Genomic DNA, 22,654 nt, shown 5'->3' with positions numbered 1-22,654 from the left:
CTTACCTAGAATGTATTGTGGTTGTATATTTCTAAGGTTTTAAAAGGTTCATGCAACTTGGATAGGAAATAGGGATTTGGGAGTAGTAGGTAAAACTTGTTTTACCCTGGGCCAGTCTTTTGGGTTTCGTAGTGACACTTTTATTTCCACCTCTTTGACACTGACCTTTTTTTCTTTAAATCTTCCCTAATAGCTCAGCTGGTAAAGAATCCACGTGTAATGCAGGAGACCCCAATTCCTGGGTCGGAAAGATCCGCTGGAGAAGTGATAGGCTACCCACTCCAGTATTCTGGTCTTCCAGGGTGGCTCAGCTGGTAAAAAATCCACCTGCAATGCAGGAGACCTGGGTTCGATCTCTGAGTTCGGAAGATCCCCTGGAGAAGGGAAAGGCTACCCACTCCAGTATTCTGGCCTGGAGAATTCCATGGACTGTATAGTTCATGGGGTTGCAAAGAGTTGGAGAGGACTGAGCAACTGTCACTTTTGCTTTCACTTATACAAGCAAATAAACAGGATCTTCTGTGTCATGTTGGCTAGTATCAGTTCAGTTCAGTCGCTCAAGTCGTGTCTGACTCTTTGTGACCCCATGGACTGCAACACGCCAGGCCTCCCTGTACATCACCAACTCCCGGAGTTTACTCAAGCTCATGCCCATCGAGTCGGTGATGCCATCCAACCATCTCATCCTCTGTCGTCCCCTTTTCCTCCCACCTTCAATCTTTCCCAGCACCAGGGTCCTTTCAGATGAGTTGGATCTTCACATCAGGTGGCCAAAGTATTGGAGTTTCAGCTTCAACGTCAGTTCTTCCAGTGAACACCCAGTACTGATCTCCTTTAGGATGGACTGGTTAGATCTCCTTGCAGTCCAAGGGACTCTGAAGAGTCTTCTCCAACACCACAGTTCAAAAGCATCAATTCTTCAATGCTCAGCTCTCTTTATAGTCCAGCTCTCACATCCATACATGACCACTGGAAAAACCATAGCCTTGACTAGATGGATCTTTGTTGACAGAGTCATGTCTCTGCTTTTTAATATGCTGTCTAGGTTCATCATGACTTTCCTTCCAAGGAGTAAGCATCTTTTAATTTCATGGCTGCAATCACCATCTGCTGTGATTTTGGAGCCCCAAAAAATAAAGTCTGTCACTGTTTCCACATCTATTTGCCATGAAGTGATGGGACCGGATGCCATGATCTTAGTTTTCTGAATGTTGAGTTTTAAGCTAACTTTTTCACTCTCCTCTTTCACTTTCATCAAGAGGCTCTTTAGTTCTTCACTTCTGCCACAAGGGTGGTGTCATCTACGTATCTGAGGTTATTGATATTTCTCTCGGTAGTCTTGATTCCAGCTTGTGCTTCGTCCAGCCCAGTGTTTGTGATGATATAGTTTGCATATAAGTTAAATAAGCAGGGTGACAGTGTGCAGCCTTGACTTACTCCTTTCTTTATTTGGAACCAGTCTGTTGTTCCATGTCCAGTTCTAATTGTTGCTTCCTGACCTGCATACAGATTTCTCAAGAGTCAGGTCATGTGGTCAGGTATTCCCCTCTCGAAGAATTTTCCACAGTTTGTTGTGATCCACACAGTCAAAGGCTTTGGCATAGTCCATGAATCAAGGCAAATTGAAAGTGTCAAACAGGAGATGGCAAGAGTGAACATCGACATTTTAGGAATCAGTGAACTAAAATGGACTGGAATGGGTGAATTTAACTCAGATGACCATTATATTTACCACTGTGGGCAAAAATCCCTTAGAAGAAATGGAGTAGCCATCATGGTCAACAAAAGAGTCCAAAATGCAGTACTTGGATGCAATCTCAAAAATGACAGAATGATTTCTGTTCGTTTCCAAGGCAAACCATTCAGTATCACAGTAACCCAAGCCTGTGCCTTGATCAGTAATGCTGAAGAAGCTGAAGTAGAACGGTTCTATGAAGACCTACAAGACCTTCTAGAACTAACACCCCAAAAAGATGTCCTTTTCATTATAGGGCCAGTATACTTATTTTGAAATAAAAATAAGATATAGAAAAATTTATAATGTGTTGTTACTTATCTACCTGCATTCATAGTTTATGTGCATTTCTGCTTTTAGTTTTTTAACTTAGGAATTAACCAGAAACTGTGTAATCATAGGGAACAAGGACAGAAGGAATATAGAGTTCTGTGCACGTTTGTTTTTTAGATATAACTTTGAAACTATGTAAATGTTTTACATTATTTTAAAACAAGTTTGAATCATTAAAAAAAGAAAGATCCTAAAAATGAAAACAAAATGAAACAGATGTTTTTATTAAGCAGTTTTTGTATTATCCCTAGACTATTATATATGTATCATGCAGCCAAGCAAATAAATTTATGTTGATGTTTTTGTATAACAGGATCTTCAATATGGGAGAAATGAGTTAGGAATAAGAGTCATGCCATTTACAAAAACATGTAGAATCATATATAGAAATATCAATATAAAGATATACTAAGTCTGACTAGTATACTTGACCAGTTCGGGAGTAATGAGAACTCCTAGAATCCAGACTGTTGTCTCTGAATGCCATTTTCTGCTGAAGTTTTAGGGTTCCTTGGGTATATAACTGATTTCAGGTCTGAGGTAGGAGTTGGACAGATTAATGCCCTGGTGTAGAATCAAGGAAACTATCCAAGACTACTGTGGTTATATCTAGAAGATTCAGAAACTAATTGAAGAGGCTCTCACTGGCCAAAGATGACAAATTTGAAAGCAATAGAAGTAATAGCTGTAGTGATTGAAAGCATTACTACATTGATTTAAATCCAAGAGTTTTAAATGATGATTCCTCCCCTCAAAAAAAAACAAACTCTCACTTAACCATTATGGGGATTAGGCTACTGAATCATTACAGTCTGTTTTCCATGACCTTCCATGTCTGAGAGTTCTATATCTTTGGATTCATCCAACGAAGAATTGAAAAAACTTGGGGTGGGGAATGAGGGGAATTTTAGAAAGCTCCAAAAATGAATCTTGAATTGCCTATCACTGATAACTTTACGTAGCACTTACATTGTATTTACAACTATTTGCATAACATTTATAATGTATTAGATTTTATACATAATTTAGAGATGATTTAAAGTTAATGGGGGTGCATAGCTTATATGCAAATACTTTTATTTGCATATAAAAGTATATGCAAATATATAAAATAGTGCCATTTTATATTTTTTAATTAACTGTTTTACTGCCCCAGGTCTTAACTTGTGGCACCTGGGATCTTTTAGTTGTGACATGAGAACTCTTCCCTAGTGGCTAAGCGCTGAGGAAAACGCCTGCTGTGCAGAGACTGGGATTCGATCCTTGGGTCAGGAAGATTCCCTGGAGAAGGAATTGACAGTCCACTCCAGTAGTCTTGCCTGGGAAATCCCATGGATAGAGGAGCCTGGCAGGCTACAGTCCATGGGTTCACAAAGAGCTGGACAGGACCTACCAACTAAACAACAGAAACAAACAACAGTGGTTGCAGCATGTGGGATCTAGTACTCTGACCAGGGGACACAGGTTCTATCCCTGGTCCTAGAATATCCTACATGCCACAGGGCAGCTAAGCCCATGTGTCCCAGTTACTAAAGCCCTAGTGCCCTAGAGTCCATGCTCTGCACCAAGAAGCCATCACAGTGAGAAGTTCGAGCACTGCAACTAGAGTAGCCTCCTTCTAACCAGAGAAAGCCTGTGTGCGGTAATGAAGACCCAGCGCAGGCAAAAATAAATAAATAAGAGACGAAAACAATTTTTGTTAATAGGATTTGATGGGAAGAGAAATTCATTCCATGAGTTTGTTGAAAATTGCAGACATTGAAATCCAGTTTTGTGAAATTTTTCAGCTGAAAAAAATGGACATGCAGTAAGTATGCCGCCTGTTGGGTTCCTCTTTTTGGCGGAACGCAGGGAAATCCTTAGGTGTAGCTCAAGGCATACCGAGTGCTCTGTGCTCCGGTGCCCCCTTGTGCCTGGGATGAAGAGCTGCCACTTGTTTTCCAAAAAATTTGGGGTAACCTTTTCTAAGAGCTCCTGGAAACAAAACATTTGCAAGTTTATAAATATGTTTGCCTATCTTAAACTTTCTGGGACCTGAAATTTATGTCCTTTTTAATTTCAGGGCATGCTCTTGTCTTTCTGTGCAAGTTGTTACATTACCAGCTTTATGGCATTTATATTACTAGTTACATGTGTTTAATTTAAGTTTGTTAAGTATTTCCATAGCTCTTTCATTTCCCTCTCCCTCCCCCTACCCCCATTTCCACTTTTGCTTTTTCAAAGCAAAAAAAAATGGGAATGGTGGAGGTGGGTATGTCAGAGGACTTACATTCTTTTTTTCTCTTTCTCAAGGAAAAAGCATCCTGGGGTCAACTTGTACCATGATAATGTATAATTGCAGGTATTTCTGGCCCATTAGGATATTTGATTGCCATCTCATTCTTCTGTTCTTTACCCCAGAAGGCACATGAAGCTTTGTAATATAATACCAGTCAGGATAGTTCTATAACATCATTCCTTTGGGAGAAGGTGGCCTTCCCTGTTGATTCAAATGGTAAGGAATCTGCCTGCAATGCAGGAGACCCAGGTTTGATCCCTTAGTAGGGAAGATTCCCCTGAAGAAGGAAATGGCAACCCGCTCCAGTATTCTTGCCTGGAGAATTCCATGGACAGAGGAGCCTGGTGGGCTGCAGTCCATGAGTTCCAAAAAAGTGGGACGCAACTAAGGGACTAACACTTTTACTTTCACTTTGGGAGAAGAGACTGACATAGTCATCCATCTTGCGCTTTCCTTCTTTACCTTTTTAGCTGAATTTTCCTCTTACTTTTTTTTTTTTAAGTTTACGTTTTTTGGTGAAACAGTTCTTTGAATTAGGACAAGATGTAGTAGGGTAACTGTTGAACAGTGTAATTACTGTCCCACAGAATTTCCTTTTGTTACCACTCCTTTGTAGTTAAATCTTCAAATCCTCCACCTTCTTTAACCCTGGACAACTAATAATCAATTCTCTGTCCTTGTTTTGTGTCTCGCTGCCCCCATGTTCTGTGAATAGAACCGCATAAGATGTAGCCTTTTGAGTCAGTCTTCTTTCAGTTATCCTAATGCATTTGAGATTTTATCCATATTTTTGCAGGTTTGGTTTTTCATTCCCTATTTGTGTTGTTTAGCTTTTGTCTATTAAAAATCAAACTGCTCTAAACATTTATATATAGGTTTTTGTGGAAGTACAAGTTTTATTCCACAAGACTGAAATTTTAGTTCTACTGTTAGGTATGTAATGGTATCTCATTGCATTTTTTATTTGGTTTCTCCAGTGATTGATGATTTTGAGTATCTTTTCATTTAGCTTATTTGCCATTTGTGTATTGTCTTTTGTGAAGTGTCGGTTCAAGTCTTTGCCACAAAGAGTTTGTTTTTTCTTCTTTTCCAGAAAGTTTTAGGTTTATATTTGTAGCCTGTTTTGGCTTAAGTTTTATATGTACTGTGGGATATGGATTGAAGGGTTTTTGAGGAGGGGTTGATTTGTTTTGTTTGCATGTGTGTGACCAGTTACCCCAGCATAGTTTGTTAAAAAGACTTATCTCCCTTGATTGTGTTTGTACATTTATTCAAAAATCAGTTGTCAGTTCTGTATGGATCTGTTTCTGGACTTTATTTTCTTACATTGACTTGTGTATATGTCTTTGACAATACCACACTGTCTTGTTTACTATAGCTTTATATAGTGAGTCTTAAAACCAAGCAGTGTGAGTCATACAGCTTTTTCTTTCTAGAAATTGTTTCATCTGTTCTACATCTTTTGCCTCTCATATAAACATAAGAGTCTGCAAAATTCCTGATAACCCCCCCCCCCCCCCCCCCCCCCCCAGATAATCATGATGGTGTGATCAGTCAACTAGAACTAGAGCCAGACATCCTGGAATGTGAAGTCAAATGGGCCTTAAGAAGCATCACTATGAAGAGAGCTAGTGGAGGTGATGGAATTCCAGTTGAGCTATTTCAAATCCTAAAAGATGATGCTGTGAAAGTGCTGCACTCAATATGCCAGCAAATGTGGAAAACTCAACAGTGGCCACAGGACTGGAAAAGATCAGTTTTCATTTGAATCCCAAAGAAAGGCAATGCCAAAGAGTTCTCAAATGACCACACAATTGCACTCATCTCATACGCTGAGAAAGTAATGCTCAAAATTCTCCAAGCCAGGCTTCAACAGTACGTGAACTGTGAACTTCCAGATGTTCAAGCTGGTTTTAGAAAAGGCAGAGGAACCAAAGATCAAATTGCCAACATCTGTTGGATTATCGAAAAAAGCAAGAGAGTTCCAGAAAAACATCTACTTCTGCTTTATTGACTATACCAAAGCCTTTGACTGTGTGGATCACAGCAAACTGTGAAGAATTCTTAAAGAGAGGGGAATACCAGACCACCTGACCTGCCTCCTGAGAAACCTGTATGCAGGTTTCAGGAAGCAACAGTTAGAACTGGACATGGAAAAACAGACTGGTTCCAAACTGGGAAAGGAGTACGTCAAGGCTAGATATTGTCACCCTGCTTATTTAACTGATATGCAAAGTACATCATGAGAAACGCTGGACTGGATGAAGCACAAGCTGGAAGCAAGATTGCCGGGAGAAATATCAGTAACCTCAGATATGCAGATGATACCACACTTATGGCAGAAAATGAAGAATAACTAAAGAGCCTCTTGATGAATGTGAAAGAGGAGAGTGAAAAAGTTGGCTTAAAGCTCAACATTCAGAAAACTAAGATCATGGCATTCAGTCCCATCACTTCATGGCAAATAGATTGGGAAACAGTGGAAACAGTGACAGATATTATTTTTGGGGGCCTCCGAAATCATTTCAGATGGTAACTGCAGCCATTAAATTAAAAGATGCTTACTCCTTAGAAGAAAAGTTATGACCAACCTAGACAGCATATTGAAAAGCAGAGACATTATTTGCCAACAAAGGTCTGTCTAGTCAAATCTATGGTTTTTCCAGTAGTTATGTGTGGATATGAGAGTTGCACTGTAAAAGAAAGCTGAGCGCTGTAGAATTGATGCTTTTGAATTGTGGTGTTGGAGAAGATTCTTCAGAGTCCCTTGGACAGCAAGGAGATCCAACCAGTCCATCCTAAAGGAAATCAATCCTGAATATTAATTGGAAGGATTGATGCTTAAGCTGAAACTCCAATACTTTAGCCATCTGATGTGAAGAACTGACTCATTTGAAAAGACTGTGTTGCTGGGAAAGGAAGGTGGGAGGAGAAGGGGATGATAGAGGATGAGATGGTTGGATGGTATCACCGACTCGATGGACATGAGTTTGAATAGGCTCCAGGAATTGGTGATCGACAAGGAAGGCTGGCGTACTGCAGTCCATGGAGTTGCAAAGAGTCGGACATGACTGAATGACTGAACTGAACTGAAATGGGAGCCGTAGCTCTTTGGGTTATTATGAAGTTTGAATAATTCAGTGAATAGTTTTGTGAATAGGACTTCCCTCATGGCTCAGACAGTAAAGAATCTGCTCACAATGCAGGAGACCTGGGTCTGATCCGTGGGTCAAGATGATCACCTGGAGAAGGAAATGGCAACCCACTCTAGTACTTTTGTCTGGAGAATTCCATGGACAGAGAAGCCTGGCGGGCTACGTTCTAGGGGTCGCAAAGAATTGGACACGACTGATCGACTAACACTTTTCTGTCAGGGATATAGGTATTTTTAATCAGAATGCACATGCAGTCTCAAAGGTGCAGATTGCTTGTTTTGTGAGAAGAGGGTTCCTCATGTATTTTTTCTCATAAATTTTATAATTCATACTTTTATCTGCCAGATGGAACTATCCTTTATAACTGAATTAAGGTCAAATCTTAATGGTAATTGTGTGTTTTAGATGTGACTCAGTAAATTCATAGTGAAACATATTGATAGCCACAGTATCCTTGAGGGGAAAAGAAAATTACAATTATAAATTTTTTGCAAAAAAATTAGTTGTGGGAAGTTCCAAATGTACAACAAATTGGCTTTACATGTTTGTGTGTGTGTGTGTGTGTGTGCACTCACCTGTGCGCACACAGCTGCTCAGTTGTGTCCAACTCTTTGCACAATATCCACTAGTAGATTTTCTAGTCCTATTAGGTAGATGTCCTAATAGATGTTCTGCTGCTGCTGAGTCGCTTCAGTCGTGTCCGACTCTGTGTGACCCCATAGGCGGCAGCCCACCAGGCTCCCCGTCCCTGGGACTCTCCAGGCAAGAACACTGGAGTGGGTTGCCATTTCCTTCTCTAATGCATGAAAGTGAAAGTGAAGTCGCTCAGTCATACCCAACTCTTTGTGACCCCATGGACTGCAGCCTACCAGGCTCCTCCATCCATGGGATTTTCCAGGCAAGAGTACTGAAGTAGGGTGCCATCTTCTCCAAATAGATGTTCTAGATCCCTGGAAATAAGCAAAGGTATGGTCCATATTTTGATCCTTGCTTGGTAGGTTATCTTCTTTATTTTTACAGAAATATCACACATAGCTCTATTCTCAAAAACACATTTGACAGCCCAGGACATTTAAATGGTTTCAGAATCAATTTAATATCAAAGGAACTGAGGCCTAAGGAAGTCCAAATGATCTCCGTAACCTCAGTGTCAGGAATCTGCGGTGGTCATTGTCTTGGTGTGTGGCGTCTACAGGCGAGACAGCCTAGTAATGGTTTCGCAGTGACCCTTTGTAGTGACACTTGCTGTGCTTTTGCAGAGGTATCAGCCAGTGATAGGGGTGAAACATAACTAGGTCATTCTCCTAGGCTAGAGTAATTCTTTTATCTAAAATGCCTTACAAGGAGAGTAGGCTCTAGCTTTCAGTTAGAAAAATAAAAAGACTTGGAATCTTATAGTTTTCTTTCTGCAGTAGAAAAAATAAATGTCTACCTGAAAATGAGTGCACAATTTTAGTATGAGTGTACTTATTCTGATAGTGAATATTCTGGTACCATTATTTAAAAGTTCTGTTAGTTTTAATTATAATTTTTGATGACTTAACTACTTACGTGCCATTGATGTCTCAAAAGCTAGGTGGCTGAAATTTCTTTCTCCAGTGCTCTTCAGATCACTCTACATTGGCACTGTCTTCAGACCTTAGGTTGATAGGAAGAGCCTTGTATAATTATTCATTTAAAAATTCTGATACTGAATACTGTGTTGGTTGACTGGAAGTATAGAAGTATTAAAGAAGGACTGAATAATGTTTAGTAATACACTAGTAGTGAATTCTAACAGTGATTGAAAGCAATTTTTCATTCTGATGATCGATCATTTTATTATTATTATTATTATTATTTTTTGGTATGAATGCACCACTACTTATTTATCTGTTCACCTATTGAAAGACAGTTTGGTTGGTTACTTTGAAATTTTGGCAATTATGAATAAAGTTGGTACACAAATGTTATAGAATTTAAGTGTTAAATGCATTAGCTATTTTCATGAGAGTTTTCTGAAATGTATTTTTGCATGATCTTAGACAATTCTGAATATAAATTTAGACATTCCCTGTGTCGCTCGTTAAATAGATATTACAAACTAGTAGTAGAGGGGACAAGCGTTAAATATACATATTTGATTTGTGTCACACGGTACACAAAGTATACAGTAAATGATACAAATTTTTTAAGTGCTTTGCATGTATTTTTCAATTAAATGTCTATTTAATAATGAATTGTAATACAGTAATACTATTTTTTGACTAATTTTGAGTCCACGTATAGATTTTCTAAAGTCTCTATGAAACTTTTTACGGTTTTTAGAATGCTATGAAAGCATGTCTTCAAGGACTCTGCTTGTTTGCCTTTATAATCTGTTTTGGACTTGGAAACTAGATAATGTAGTTTATTATTATCTGTATACTATTGTCAGTAAGCTTTGACCTAAGATGAGAGAGTTTACCTTTGGGTAAAGTGCATTTACTTTTAGGGAATGGAATTTGTAACATCTTTCTTCGCTCTGTATGAGCCTTTTAGCTCATTTTTTAGTTCTTTTGTATCTCAGATGGATAGCAATACTACTGCCCTACAGGAAAATACTATATTTAGGACACTGTTCATTTTCACTCAAATATATTTGTTTCTGCCTTTGAAGACACACTCTTTTCTTTTAGTTTTCTTCATTGATCAAGTAAGTGGCATGTTTCTTTATCATAGTTAGTTAAATATTTTATTAACAAACGTGAACAGTTAGATTGAGAAACAGAAGCATATTTTAATTTTACAAACTGTTACCAATGCCCCAGTGCTGAGTTCTTTATAAATAGTGTAAAAAAGGACATTCATCACTACCTTACATTGTTATAACAAGTCTATATTTTTATAGTAGCTTTCTTAAAAATCTGTTTCAGAAGGTAATTGGAGGAAACTAACGATACCAAAAAAGTGAAAGCAGAGGTGGCTTTCAGTACTGTCAAAAGAAGGAATAGAAGGACTTGGGTTTTTTAATTCAGAGTGTTAACGAGATATATTTTACCTCTGGCTAACTCTTTGAGAAGCTACTTACCTGGAAAGACAGATCTGTTAGAAAGAATATTAGTGATGATTTTGAGTTACCTCAGCAATCTGATGGACTAATTGCCTATTACATTGTTTTCTGGGGCCTAGTTAATGAAAGACCACATGGTTATAGACAGGAACATAGTATAGTCTCTGTTATAGACTAGGAGGAAAGACCCAGTTTTTTTATTAAATTACAAGAAGAAGGAACAAACCATCTTTCAGGTGGAACAGAAAACTCTGAAAGGAGTCACTGGATTTGGAGTTGGTAGCAATAATCAGTTCAGTTCAGTTGCTCAGTTGTGTCCGACTCTTTGTGACCCCATGGACCGCAGCACGCCAGGCCTCCCTGTCCAACTCTTGGAGTTTATCCAAACTCATGTCCATTGAGTCGGTGATGCCATCCAACCATCTCATCCTCTGTTGTCCCCTTCTCCTCCTGCCTTCACTCTTTCCCAGTATCAGGGTCTTTTCAAATGAGTCAGCTCTTCGCATCAGGTGGCCAAAGTATTGGAGTTTCAGCTTCAACATCAATCCTTCCAATGAACACTCAGGACTGATTTCCTTTAGGATGGACTGATTGGATCTCCTTGCAGTCCAAGGGATTCTCAAGAGTCTTCTCAAACACCACAGTTCAAAACCATCAATTCTTCGGCGCTCAGTAGTGACAGAAAAATTTTGAGAATGGCTTGCCAGTTAGGTGATAGAAAGTAGAAAACTGCCAGCATAAATTTTCAAAAGATAAATCTCTAGGAGTTTTGTGGAGCTCTCGGATTGAGTTTAAGAGGCTAATAATCAAATACCAAGGAAAAAAAATCAAAAGCTGTCATACTTAGAAATGATTGATATTTGTGTTATCTCATAAAGATTTCCAACCTACTTTAAAAGGTACTCCTAGAATTGGAGTGGTTTGGGAGCTTCTGCATATATTTGGCTTCTTTTCTATAAAACATTATATTTAATATAATTTATAATCATATCCCAAAAAACTAAAACCAGAATTTGAGTCTTTTTCTAAACAAATTATGTTGGGAATTTATTAATATGCCTTTGTGTAGTATTCAGGACTTTGCATTTAACTTGGATTTTTATTCGTTATATTTTTAGTTGCTATACTTCTCCTTGAAACTCTTGGGTTACATACTCATGCATTCAGTTTTGTAAACTACTCCCAGAAATTCCTTTTCTCTTAACCCATCTAAGAGCTGTCTACATTAATTCATTCCCGTGCTTTAAAAGCAATCTCAGAGTTTGTGTTCCTGGAAAGCTTCCCCACCCCTTGTTTAGTAAAGCTCCTGCTCTTACTCATCTTTTGTATTGTCTAGAATTTACTGTGGTCTCTAGAATGCCTCCGTATGCTAAAAAAGAACTGCTCTGATGGTTTTCCTTCTTTTTAGCCATTCAGTACTTCAAAAGAGAGCTCTAAGCTTAGCCATGTTCAGTTGTGTATCATTTGAATAATTGTCCAGAAGCTGTAAGTTGCTTAAGTTCTCTGTTTTCTTTTCTGTAAAACCTTACCCAGTGCATGGTAAGCACTCAGATTTTAGCTGCTGTCATCATTACTAATGTTATGGATTCAGTTTTCTGTCCTCCCCAAATTCATATGTCCTAACCCTCAGTGTGAAGGAATTTGGAGATGATGGTCTTCGGGAGAGGGAGATAATTGGGGCTAGGTGAAGTCATGAGGATGGGACGCTCATGATTGGATTAGTTGTCTCCTAAGGAGAGACTGTCTGTGCTCCTGCAAAGAAGAGGTCATGTGAGCACACACTGAGAAAGCAGCCTGTCTGCAATCAAGGGGAGGGTCCTTCTCTTAAGTAAACCTTGCTGTATTCAGTCTTCTAGCCTTTGAAACTGTGAGAAAACAAGTTTCTGTTGTTTTTGTTATTTTGTTGAGGCAGCACATGCAGATTAAGATCATCATCATCATCATCATCAGTGATACTGTATTAAATACTATACCTAATCTTTCCAGCCCACCCCCCTACCCTGATAGTTCAGTTGGTAAAGAATCTGCTTGCAATGCAGGAGACGCCGGTTCAATTCCTGGGTCAGGAAGATCCCCTGGAAAAGGGATAGGCTACCCACTCCAGTATTCTTGGCCTTCCTTGGTGGCTCAGCTGGTAAAGAATCCGCCCACAATGTGGGAGACCTGGGTTCGATCTCTGAGTTGGGAAGATCCCATGGAGAAGGGAAAGACTACCCACTCCAGCATTCTTGCCTGGAGAATTCCAGGGACTGTATAGTCCTTGGGATCTCAAAGAGTCAGACATGACAGAGCGACTTTCACTTCACTTCACTTCAGTCTTTCCAAAAGATAGTAGTATTTATGTCTCCTGCATTGGCAGGCAGGTTCTTTACCGCTAGAATCACCTGAGAAGCCATGTAGTATACGTACCAAATTTTATAATAAGGAACTTAAATGACATGATAGGAATATAGTTCTTTTTTATTGGATGTAGAGAAAAGTAATTGAAACTTAAGCATCTTTGAATAGTTTGCAATTCTTGATGCATTTTGTTCACCAAGTAGTAAGATTATTTAGTTAACTTAATTCATAAAGGAATAAGCAATATAAATATTGAAAGCAAGCTTAGTCTCACTTTATTAAATAGTATAGATACTGAAAGCAAACTTGGTCTCTATTTTACTGTTTGCTATCTTTTTTGACCCTTTTTCTTATTTTGCACTGTAGGGCTCTAACTTGTAGACTTAATGTGGAAAATCTTAAGGCCATTTGAAGTGTTTGGTTCTTCCACTTTCAGGCCACAAAGGAGTCAGCTACCGGTTCGGCCCTCTCTAGTCAATGATTTTATCACATGCTGTGTGTATCAGCTTGTAGGGACTATGCCTGTGCTGCTAGAAGACTTCAGCCTCGTATAAGATACTTTACTGTGTTCATTAACTAACTGCTTGACGTTAGGCAACTAATTGCTCTGGATCTGTTCCCACTTTTGAGAAAGTTGGTCACAGTAGTGCCTACTTAGAGGGCATATGTGGTGGTCAAATGGCTTAATAGATGCACTTGCTGCTGCTGTTTAGTTGGTGGGCCTTGTCTGACTCTTTGGGACCCCATGGACTGTAGCCCGCCAGGCCCCTCTTTCCATGGGACTTCCCAGGCAAAAATACTGGAGTGGGTTGCCATTTCCTTCTCCAGGGCATCATTCTGACCCAGGGATTGAACCCCTGTCTCCTGCTTTGCAGGTGGATTCTTTACCACTGAACCACCTGCGGAGCCCCCTAATATATGCACACAGCAGGCCCTGTTCAAGTGCTGGCTCCTGTTGTTGTTACTGGTATTGCCTTTCTTTCCATTATCAATAATACTTGTTAACTGTGATAGACATTTGAATACCCCTTTGGAGATGAATGATTATCTGTGATCCCCAGACTGTTTCAGAATTTTCAGAACCTAGATTCATATATCACAATGCATATTTTAATTTTACTTACTATGATTATCATTCTAGGAAGATACTATTTTGGTGTGAATTTGTATTCTACTCCTCTATGGAATTGTCCTTACGATTTTAATTTTAGTTCACCTTAGCAAATTTAATGTAACTACACAGAATATAATACTTGTTTGTTAAAAAGTTGGGTGGCTCAGATGGTAAAGCGTCTGCCTGTAATGTGGGTAGACCCCGGTTCAATCCCTGGGTCAGGAAGATCCCCTGGAGAAGGAAATGGCAACCCACTCCAGTACTCTTGCCTGGAAAATCCCATGGATGGAGAAGCCTGGTAGGCTACAGTCCGTGGGGTTGCAAAGAGTTGGACATGACTGAGCAACTTCACTTTATTTCACTTCAAAATGATGACTGTAATGAAAGAGAAAATAGCAGAAACCTTTTACGTTATTTCAAGCCAGTTATTCCTTGGATTATGCCAGACTATTTTTCAGCTCTAATTCCAAGTTCAGTTAATTATTTTTTAAGATCAACCTGTTTCTTTTAAATAATTCTCATATGTGTTGATTATTCCTCAACATATTCTGTTTGTTTAAGCTTGGGCTAGTTCATGTGAATGCCTGTTGATTTTGACCCTAGTGTTAATAACTTTGGAAGGAACCTAAAATTACAGTTACATTGTTTACTTTTTTATGAAGTGAAATTTAAAAGAGACCTAATTTCCTTATTTTATGTAATTTATATGTAATTATTTTCTTTAATATATTTTTGTCGTAATAAATGAAATTTCCCAAATGATTGTACTTTTGTTTTCACAATTTCTTCCAGTAATCTAGAAAACTTATTTTAAATACAACTCTATACCAGCAGTAATAAAAACATTTATCAAATTCTTCTATTTGATTACTTACTTATATATAAAGTGTATATATGAAGCCTATATGTAAAATGTATATATAAAACCATTTATGGTTTATCACAGGATATTCAGTATAGTTCCCTGTGCTATACTGTAGGGCCTTGTTGTTATCTGTTCTATGTATAATAGTTTGCATCTGCTAAACTCTCTCCTTTCTTACACATTGATTTCTTATTACCAGAATATTTATATAGCTTTGTAAATAGGTAAATCTTGTGGAAAAAACTAGTCTGTTTACCCCCTACTGCTAGTTTATAGAAAAATATCTGCTAGGTATCCCATGAGAGAAGATGTTATGGACAAAGAAATTGGGGAAATCTCTCAGTATAAACTCTCCCATTAATAATGTAAAGTGAATACTAGCATGTTAAAAGCCTTGAAGACCTGTGGTAAAATTAGACCTGTGTTACTTTACCTTATTAGTTAATGAACTTTGTGCATGACTTACTTGGCTTCTCTAATGCTTATTGTTAATATATACAAAGAAATGATTCTTGGTATAGTCTGTGCTTTTATTTTTAAAGTTAAAGTTTCTTAGAGTGTAAGTAGTTTTAGCCTGTGTTGCTGGTTAGTTTTGGCAGAATCAAGTCTGGGAACTCTTAGTTCTTACATGAACTTATGTAAATCCTCACCCTTCGTTTGGAGTAAATAAAAAGATGATGCTATATTGCACTAATTTGTGAAGTGCTGAGCTTGATGATGGAGAAGCTGCAATCAGAATTGCCAGGAGAAATATCAATAACCTCAGATATGTAGATGACACCACCCTCAAGGCAGAAAGCAAAGAGGAACTAAAGAACCTCTTGATGAAAGTGAAAGGCGAGAGTGAAAAAGCTGGCTTAAAACTCAACATTCAGAAAAACTTAAGATCATGGCTTCCGGTCCTGTCACTTCATGACAGATAGAAGGGGAAACAGTGGACACAGTGACAGACTATTTTCCTGGGCTCCAAAATCACTGCATATCATGACTTCAGCCATGAATTTAAAAATGCTTGCTCCTTGGATGAAAACCTATGAACAACCTAGACAGCATATTAAAAAGCAGACACATTACTTTGCCAGCAAAGGTCTGGATAGTTAAAGCTATGGTTTCTCCAGTAGTCACATATTGATGTGAAAGTTGGACCATAAAGAAGGCTGAGCGCCAAAGAATTGATGCTTTTGAACTGTGGTGTTGGAGAAGACTCTTGAGAGTCCCTTGGACTGCAAGGAGATCAAATCAGTCAGTCCTAAACGGAATCGACCCTGAATATTCATTGGAAGGACTGAAGCTGAAACTCCCAATATTTTGGCCACCTGATGTGAAGAACTGACTCATTGGAAAAGACCCTGATGCTGGGAAAGATTGTAGACATGAGGAGAAGAGGATGACAGAGGATGATATGGTTGGATGATATCACCGACTCGATGGACATGAGTTTGAGCAAGCTCCAGGAATTGGTGATGGACAGGGAAGCCTGGCGTGCTGCATTTCACGGGTTCACAAAGAGTCAGACATGACTGAGCGACTAAACTGAACTGATAATTGCACTAAATTCATGTGATAGCAACTTACTGAAACCATGGTAAAAGTAACTAAATTTGTCTTGTATCATTTGATTTTGCCGAAGAACCGTTGTGGTTTTCTTTATAAATGTCATTAAATAGAGTATATTGTTAAAGAATGGGGCTTTTCTCAGTTTATGGTCATTGTTTTATTTTGTGGTTGTAGAAAAATTAGAGATTCATGTAAGCTGAATACATGTCTTGAAATCAAGTGAGCAGAATCCACTTGCTACTTTGAAGCAATCAAACCATGTAGTAGAAAAGAGACATTCTGTACATAAACAGTAACTGTGTTTGAAGAGTTCAAAGGTTAGGTTAATTTTAATGGGCAAAGTAGCAGGAACTGAATGGCATGATTGCAATTTATGGGTTTTTTTTTTCTTGCCAATGATTGCTTTAACAGTGTGACAGCTTTTCTTTCGGGGATTTCCTATTAAACATACGTAAAACTGAGAATTTTTGCATATTGATATCTGTTGTAGAAAGCACATATTAAAAGAAAAACACTACAGTTTTTTAACTATCCAGTGAGCAGTTCTTAGAGTTCACTGTTATACTATCTTGAGCTAATAAAATATTTGTTGCTGTTCATTCGCTACCACATCCAACTGGCGTCAGTGGTTGGGGCATAGTCTTGGACTACTGTGATGATAAATGGTTTGCCTCATAAACAAACTGAGATCTTTCTGTCTTTTTTGAGGTTGCCCCCAAATACTGCATTTTGGACTTTTTTGTTGATTATGAGGGCTACTCCATTTCTTCTAAGAGATTCTTGCTGATAGTCGTAGATACAATTGTCTTCTGAGTTAAATTTGCCCATTCCCATACATATTAGTTCACTGATTCCTAAGATGTCCGTGTTTACTGTTGCCATCTTCTGCTTGACCACATCCAATTTACCTTGGTTCATGGACCTAATGTTTCAGGTTCCTATGCAATACTATTCTTTATGACACTGAACTTTACTTTCACTCCCAGACACGTACACAACTGTTATTTCCCCTTTGGCCCAGCTGCTTCATTCTTTCTGGAGCTATTAGTAATTGCCCCCCACTCTTCCCCAGGTAGCATTTTGGACATCTTCCAACCTGGGTCGGGTGGGAGGGGCTTATCTTCTAGTGTCACATCTTTTTGCCTTTTTATATACTCTTAACGGGGTTCTTGTGGCAAGAATACTGGAGTGGATTCCCGTTTCCAACTCCAGTGGATCATGTTTTGTCAGAACTCTTCACTAAGACCATTCCTTCTTGGGTGGCCTTGCATGACATGGCTCATAGCTCCATTGAGTTTCGCAAGCCCCTTATCATACAAGAGGGGGAATAAGGTATTTTCCACATATTTACTATCATGTAGTGATTATTTTCGTTAATTATTTGTTTAACCTTTTTCTCTCATTATATTCACTGCATGGTAAATTGTTGCTGTGTATGCATGACTGTTAACTCTTGATGTATATCTCTAATTTCTGAAGTTCCAGTGTTGTTCTTGATTGGCTCTAATATGAAATCTGGTATTTACTGTGTGAACTCTTCATCCTTTTATCCACATAATTATGAAACCAGTGACTAATCAGTAAATAGATCAACTGTATTCATGTTGCCTTTAGTACCTTTTTTCTTTAGCGTTGTAGTGTTTTTTTCCCCAAATTTATCATTTATTTTTGTTTATGATACGTTTTGCACAGTGGTGGATATTCAAAAAATTTAACAAGGACCTTACTTTGCTAGGCACTAGAGATGCAAAAAAAGATGAAGGTATATTAATCTTTGCCCTGAAAGATCTTGTATTTTAACTAGTAAGACAGGGAACTAAGTGGATAGAAGGATCTAATAGAGATGAATGAGGAGGGAGTTAATACAAAGTAATGTGATAATTAAACAAAAGTATTTACTAAGCACATCACAATGTGTTAATTAAACAAAAGTAGTAATTTACAGTGTTTTAGATAGGTTTACAGATTGAAAGAAATTATGCCTCTCTAAGCCTCTTCCCATTTACATACCCATGTTTTGTAAGGTTAGTAAGTTTGTTACTGATTGAGTCAGCAAGGTACAAAATCTTATCTGTGTTGGTGGTATAGGTAATCTAACATTGGCATTGTGTATCTCTTGCTATGTATACCAAGAAAGCAAAACCCTGACTGCTCTTTATCTGGGCCCTTTCTCAGGGTTGTATTTGCAGTGAGTGGCAAGGAGGGATGAGGCAAAGACTTTCCGAAACAAAGAGCATGCTTGCTTCTGCTTAAAATAAAAGTGGAAGTCTATTCCGTGGTCATTGTTCTTCTTTCTGTGTATACAGGTGTTCATCCTGGGCCCTTCACTTCCTTCCCATGGGAGTTGGGAGGCAGGAGGAACCAACATAAGTAGCATGCTTATACTCTGTTTTAAGTAATAAGTAGCTTTTGCTCTAAGCAGTGAAGTCTTAGGGGTCTTGTGTCCTTTGCTAGAATCCATGAAACAGTAGTAGGCTAGCTTCTTAGCTTGCGCACACACACACACCTACACACCTACACCTGTCGACCTATTTACCTACCTAGCTTAGGGGTCTTGTGTCCTTTGCTAGAACCCATGAAACAGTAGTAGGCTAGCTTCTTAGCATGCACACACACACACACACACACACACACACCCCTTCTTAGCATGCACACACACACACACACACCCCTACACCTGTCTACCTATTTTCTACAGTAAACTCTCAAATCCTTCACTGTTGTTGATAATATGGAGGTAAATTGGCTTTACAGCAAAGAAGCAGAATGTCTGGTTTGTTTCCTTTTGTCCCCAGGTACTAGCAGATTCCTAAAACAGCCCATAACACTGTCTATGCAATATGAGTTTAGAAAGTTCACTTCTAGATGAAACTTTTAATTTTACATCAAGGACTTTGCATTTGGCAGAATTTACGTTGAGTATATGTCCTTTCAGATTAAAAATACACCATCGTTCTTTAGGTTCTTGACTGAAATATTTTGTTAGCAAGACCATATTTTTATCTGTTTGTGTGTATGTATTGTTGATGAGGGGAAGGCAAAAATAGTGCTAAGGTTTTCCCGAACCTTGTCTCAACTTCAGTTTCCTGGTGTTTCCCAAAACCCTTTTATGCACAATTGAGTAACTGAGACTCTTGAAAGATTTAAAGTAGTGGAGAAAGTAATATCATTTGAAATATTTGCATAACATCATATGGCCTCGGCGTAACCTCTAAGGATACATTTTTAGGAGAAGACAGCAGAGCTTCTGCTATGAGTTTGTGCAGGTAACCATGAACAGAGAGTATATCCTTAAACAAGGTATTTCTCTCTCTCCCAATTCTAATACATAAACATAGCTAACTAGTTTAGTAATGGGCAGGGGCAGAGATATCTCGGGTCAAACATATGTTTTACCAGTTTACCTCCATGTTTAAAATTCCATGATTGCAAGAGTATGAGATTTGTAATATTTGTTAAGCACTTTGTGTGTATGCAGCACTGATGTGGACCCTGAAACAGTTCTACCCTCAATGAGTTTGTACCCATTATTTGATTATCTACTGATAAATGTGAACATATACAAGCAGTTATTTTTCATACAGTTTTAAGTTTGAATAGAGGTGGGGGTTATAAACATCCTCCAAGAAGTTGAGCAAGGCCAGAAGAACAAACAGAATTTAAGTAAGTGGAAACAAACACTTCAGGTGTAAGGGAGCAAAAGATGGCTAGAAGAAAAACACAAGAACAAGACTGCCTCCAGCGTAACTAATAATCTTATAGGGAAGACAGCTCTATGAAACAGATGTATGAATGAAAAAGAATGAGGGTGGGAAAAGAAGAGGTGAATGACTGCATGACTTAGAATAAAATAGCTTTGATTTTCCAAATATAACATTCTTGTCTTGTTCCTGTTTTGGTGGAAAAGCTTTCCAGTCTTTCAGCATTGAATATGATTCAGCTGTGAAGTTTTCATTTTCATTAAGTTGAGATAGTTTCCCTCTAGTTCTCTTTGACTATTTTTGTAATGACGGAGTGATCAGTTTGTCAAGTGCTTTTTCTTTGTCAGTTAAAATGATCATGTCGTTCTCTTCATTCTGTTAATCTGGTATATTACATTAATGGATTTTTCATATGTTGACCATCCTTACACTGCCTCCTGTCTTTGAACTGAAAAGTTTTATTGTAAAAAAGCCAAACTCATTAGTTTACATTCTGTCTATGGCTATTTTGATACTAGAAAGTCAGAGATACGTAGTTGAGACAGACATCATATGGTTTGCAAAGCCTAAAATAATTACTGTTTGGTCCTTAGCATTTCCTGACTTCTGCTTCTAGAATCATCAGTATCGACATAGTTCATTAGTAGATACTCACCAATCTGTACTGACCAATATTATGTAAATTGCTTTTCTTGGTAAACTTACTGTTTATCTTCCTTTATACAATAAGTAAGTGTTATAATTTGTTTAAAGAGAGTTAAATAATCACTTTTAAGAGAACTGTTAATTTGAATAATGGATTTGTTAAAGGCTTTTGTAATTTAACTTCATGGCTTAAATTTTAAAATATCACACTCTATTGCTTATGAGTTTTGTTTTCTTTTCCTAGGTGTATGTGGAATTTGATGATCTTGAGTGGGATAAACGAGAGTGGGTTAAAGTTTATGAAGATTTTTCAACCTTCTTGGTGGAATACCACTTAATCTGGGCCAGAAGGAACAACCCTAGCCAGACTCAGGGATCAAAGAGCAAACAGATTCAGTGGCCTGCATTGGTAAGATCTGTATTCGTTATTTCATTAGTCATTTTCAGTTGTTTTAAAAGAATTAAGAGCTAAATATACATTTAGAGTTTTCTTAGTGATTATAGATGAATATTTCTGAGTAGTGGCTTCTCCCTCACCAATGCAGAAGACATGGGTTCGATCCCTAGGTTGAGAAGATGCCCTGGAGAAGGAAATGCCAACCCACTCCAATATTCTTGCCTGGAAAATCCCATGGACAGAAGAGCCTGGCAGGCTGCAGTCCATGACATCACAAAAAGTTGGATAGAGCTTAGCCACTAGACAAAAACAACAAAGCTCTGAAGCAGCTGGCAGATATTTCAAAATACTACTTCCATTTTCTCAAACATTTTATGTCTTTTTGTTAGTACTCTTTCAGCATATTTCATCCACAGATAGTTCTTTCTGTTCAATTAGGGGAAACATAAATTGAATTGGTGACTGCTAAGGGGTAGTTGACTGATTCGTATGCAATGTGAAAGAATTTTGCTGAATGACACTTGGTGGGATACTTTTTATAAATCATTAAGTAGCATATGGTTTTCTTAGTTTGTTAAATTTTGTCACAATTGAGTGAATCATTGTTGATAATATTTGATATTTATGGAAGAATTACATTTGACCCTTGAACAACGTGGATTTAAACTGTGTGAGTCAACGTGTACGTGGATTTTTTCTAATAAAAATGTACTCCTATGCTACACTATTTGCAGTTGGTTGACTTGACAAATGGGGGACCGCAGGCATGGAGAATGAACCGAAGAGTTAAATACACACACTTTAAACTGCTTTGTGGGTTGAGTTGTAACCCCCATGTTGTTTAAGGGTCAGTTGTGAATGTTAAGATAGTAAAATTTACTTCATATCAGGAGATATTCCATTCAAGAAAAGAATAGATTGCAGTGAATTCTCATCATTAATTCTGTGGGGAAAAAGTCACATCTCTTTAACCATTATTATCCCTGTTTTCTGGCAGCGTATTCAGCATTTACTAATTATTCAGTTTGAATGAAATAATTTTCTTATATTAATATCAAAGAAAAACGTTAAAGGCATTGAAACATTACTTTAGGTGTTTGGTGTATATATATTATCAAGGTAGGTAGTTTTAGAAAATTTTCAACATAAATTAACTACATGGAAGGATAGTTTAATTTGCTGGTAATTGTAGTGCTTTAAATTTTCTTTTTTAAGGGCTCAGGACTGGTGTACTGGGAAGACGCAGAGGGATGGGATGGGGAGGGAGGTGGGAGGGGGATTGGGATGGGAAACACATGTAAATCCATGGCTGATTCATGTCAATGTATGGCAAAAACCACTACAATATTGTAAAGTAATTAGCCTCCAACTAATAAAAATAAATGGAAATTAAATAAATAAAATCAGTAAGAAAAAAAATTTTAAAAATTTGCTCAGAGATGATTTTATAAGTTCTCATCACAAGAAAAAAAATTATAACTAAGTATGGTGATAGATACTAAC

General features: G+C 37.9%; 1 protein-coding gene across 4 annotated transcripts in view; it reads left to right on the top strand.

Annotated features, from left to right (window-relative positions):
- JMJD1C (jumonji domain containing 1C) overlaps nt 1-22,654 on the top strand; it is a 300,384-nt gene that overhangs the window by 98,050 nt on the left and 179,680 nt on the right. For all 4 annotated transcript variants that reach the window (XM_061161622.1, XM_061161618.1, XM_061161617.1 and 1 more), the window contains one exon: nt 20,999-21,163. Coding sequence is in view for 1 of the 4 variants with exons in the window: in XM_061161618.1 (XP_061017601.1) it covers nt 20,999-21,163 (165 nt within the window). In the remaining 3 variants the exon portion in view is untranslated. Of the gene's footprint in view, nt 1-20,998; nt 21,164-22,654 lie in introns of those variants that run through there.

The sequence above is a fragment of the Dama dama genome, chromosome 15 (assembly GCF_033118175.1).
Source record: "Dama dama isolate Ldn47 chromosome 15, ASM3311817v1, whole genome shotgun sequence".
Classification (NCBI taxonomy): Eukaryota; Metazoa; Chordata; class Mammalia; order Artiodactyla; family Cervidae; genus Dama; species Dama dama.
The sequence above is the reverse complement of the archived record's forward strand: the minus strand, read 5'-3'. Positions and strand labels throughout refer to the sequence as shown.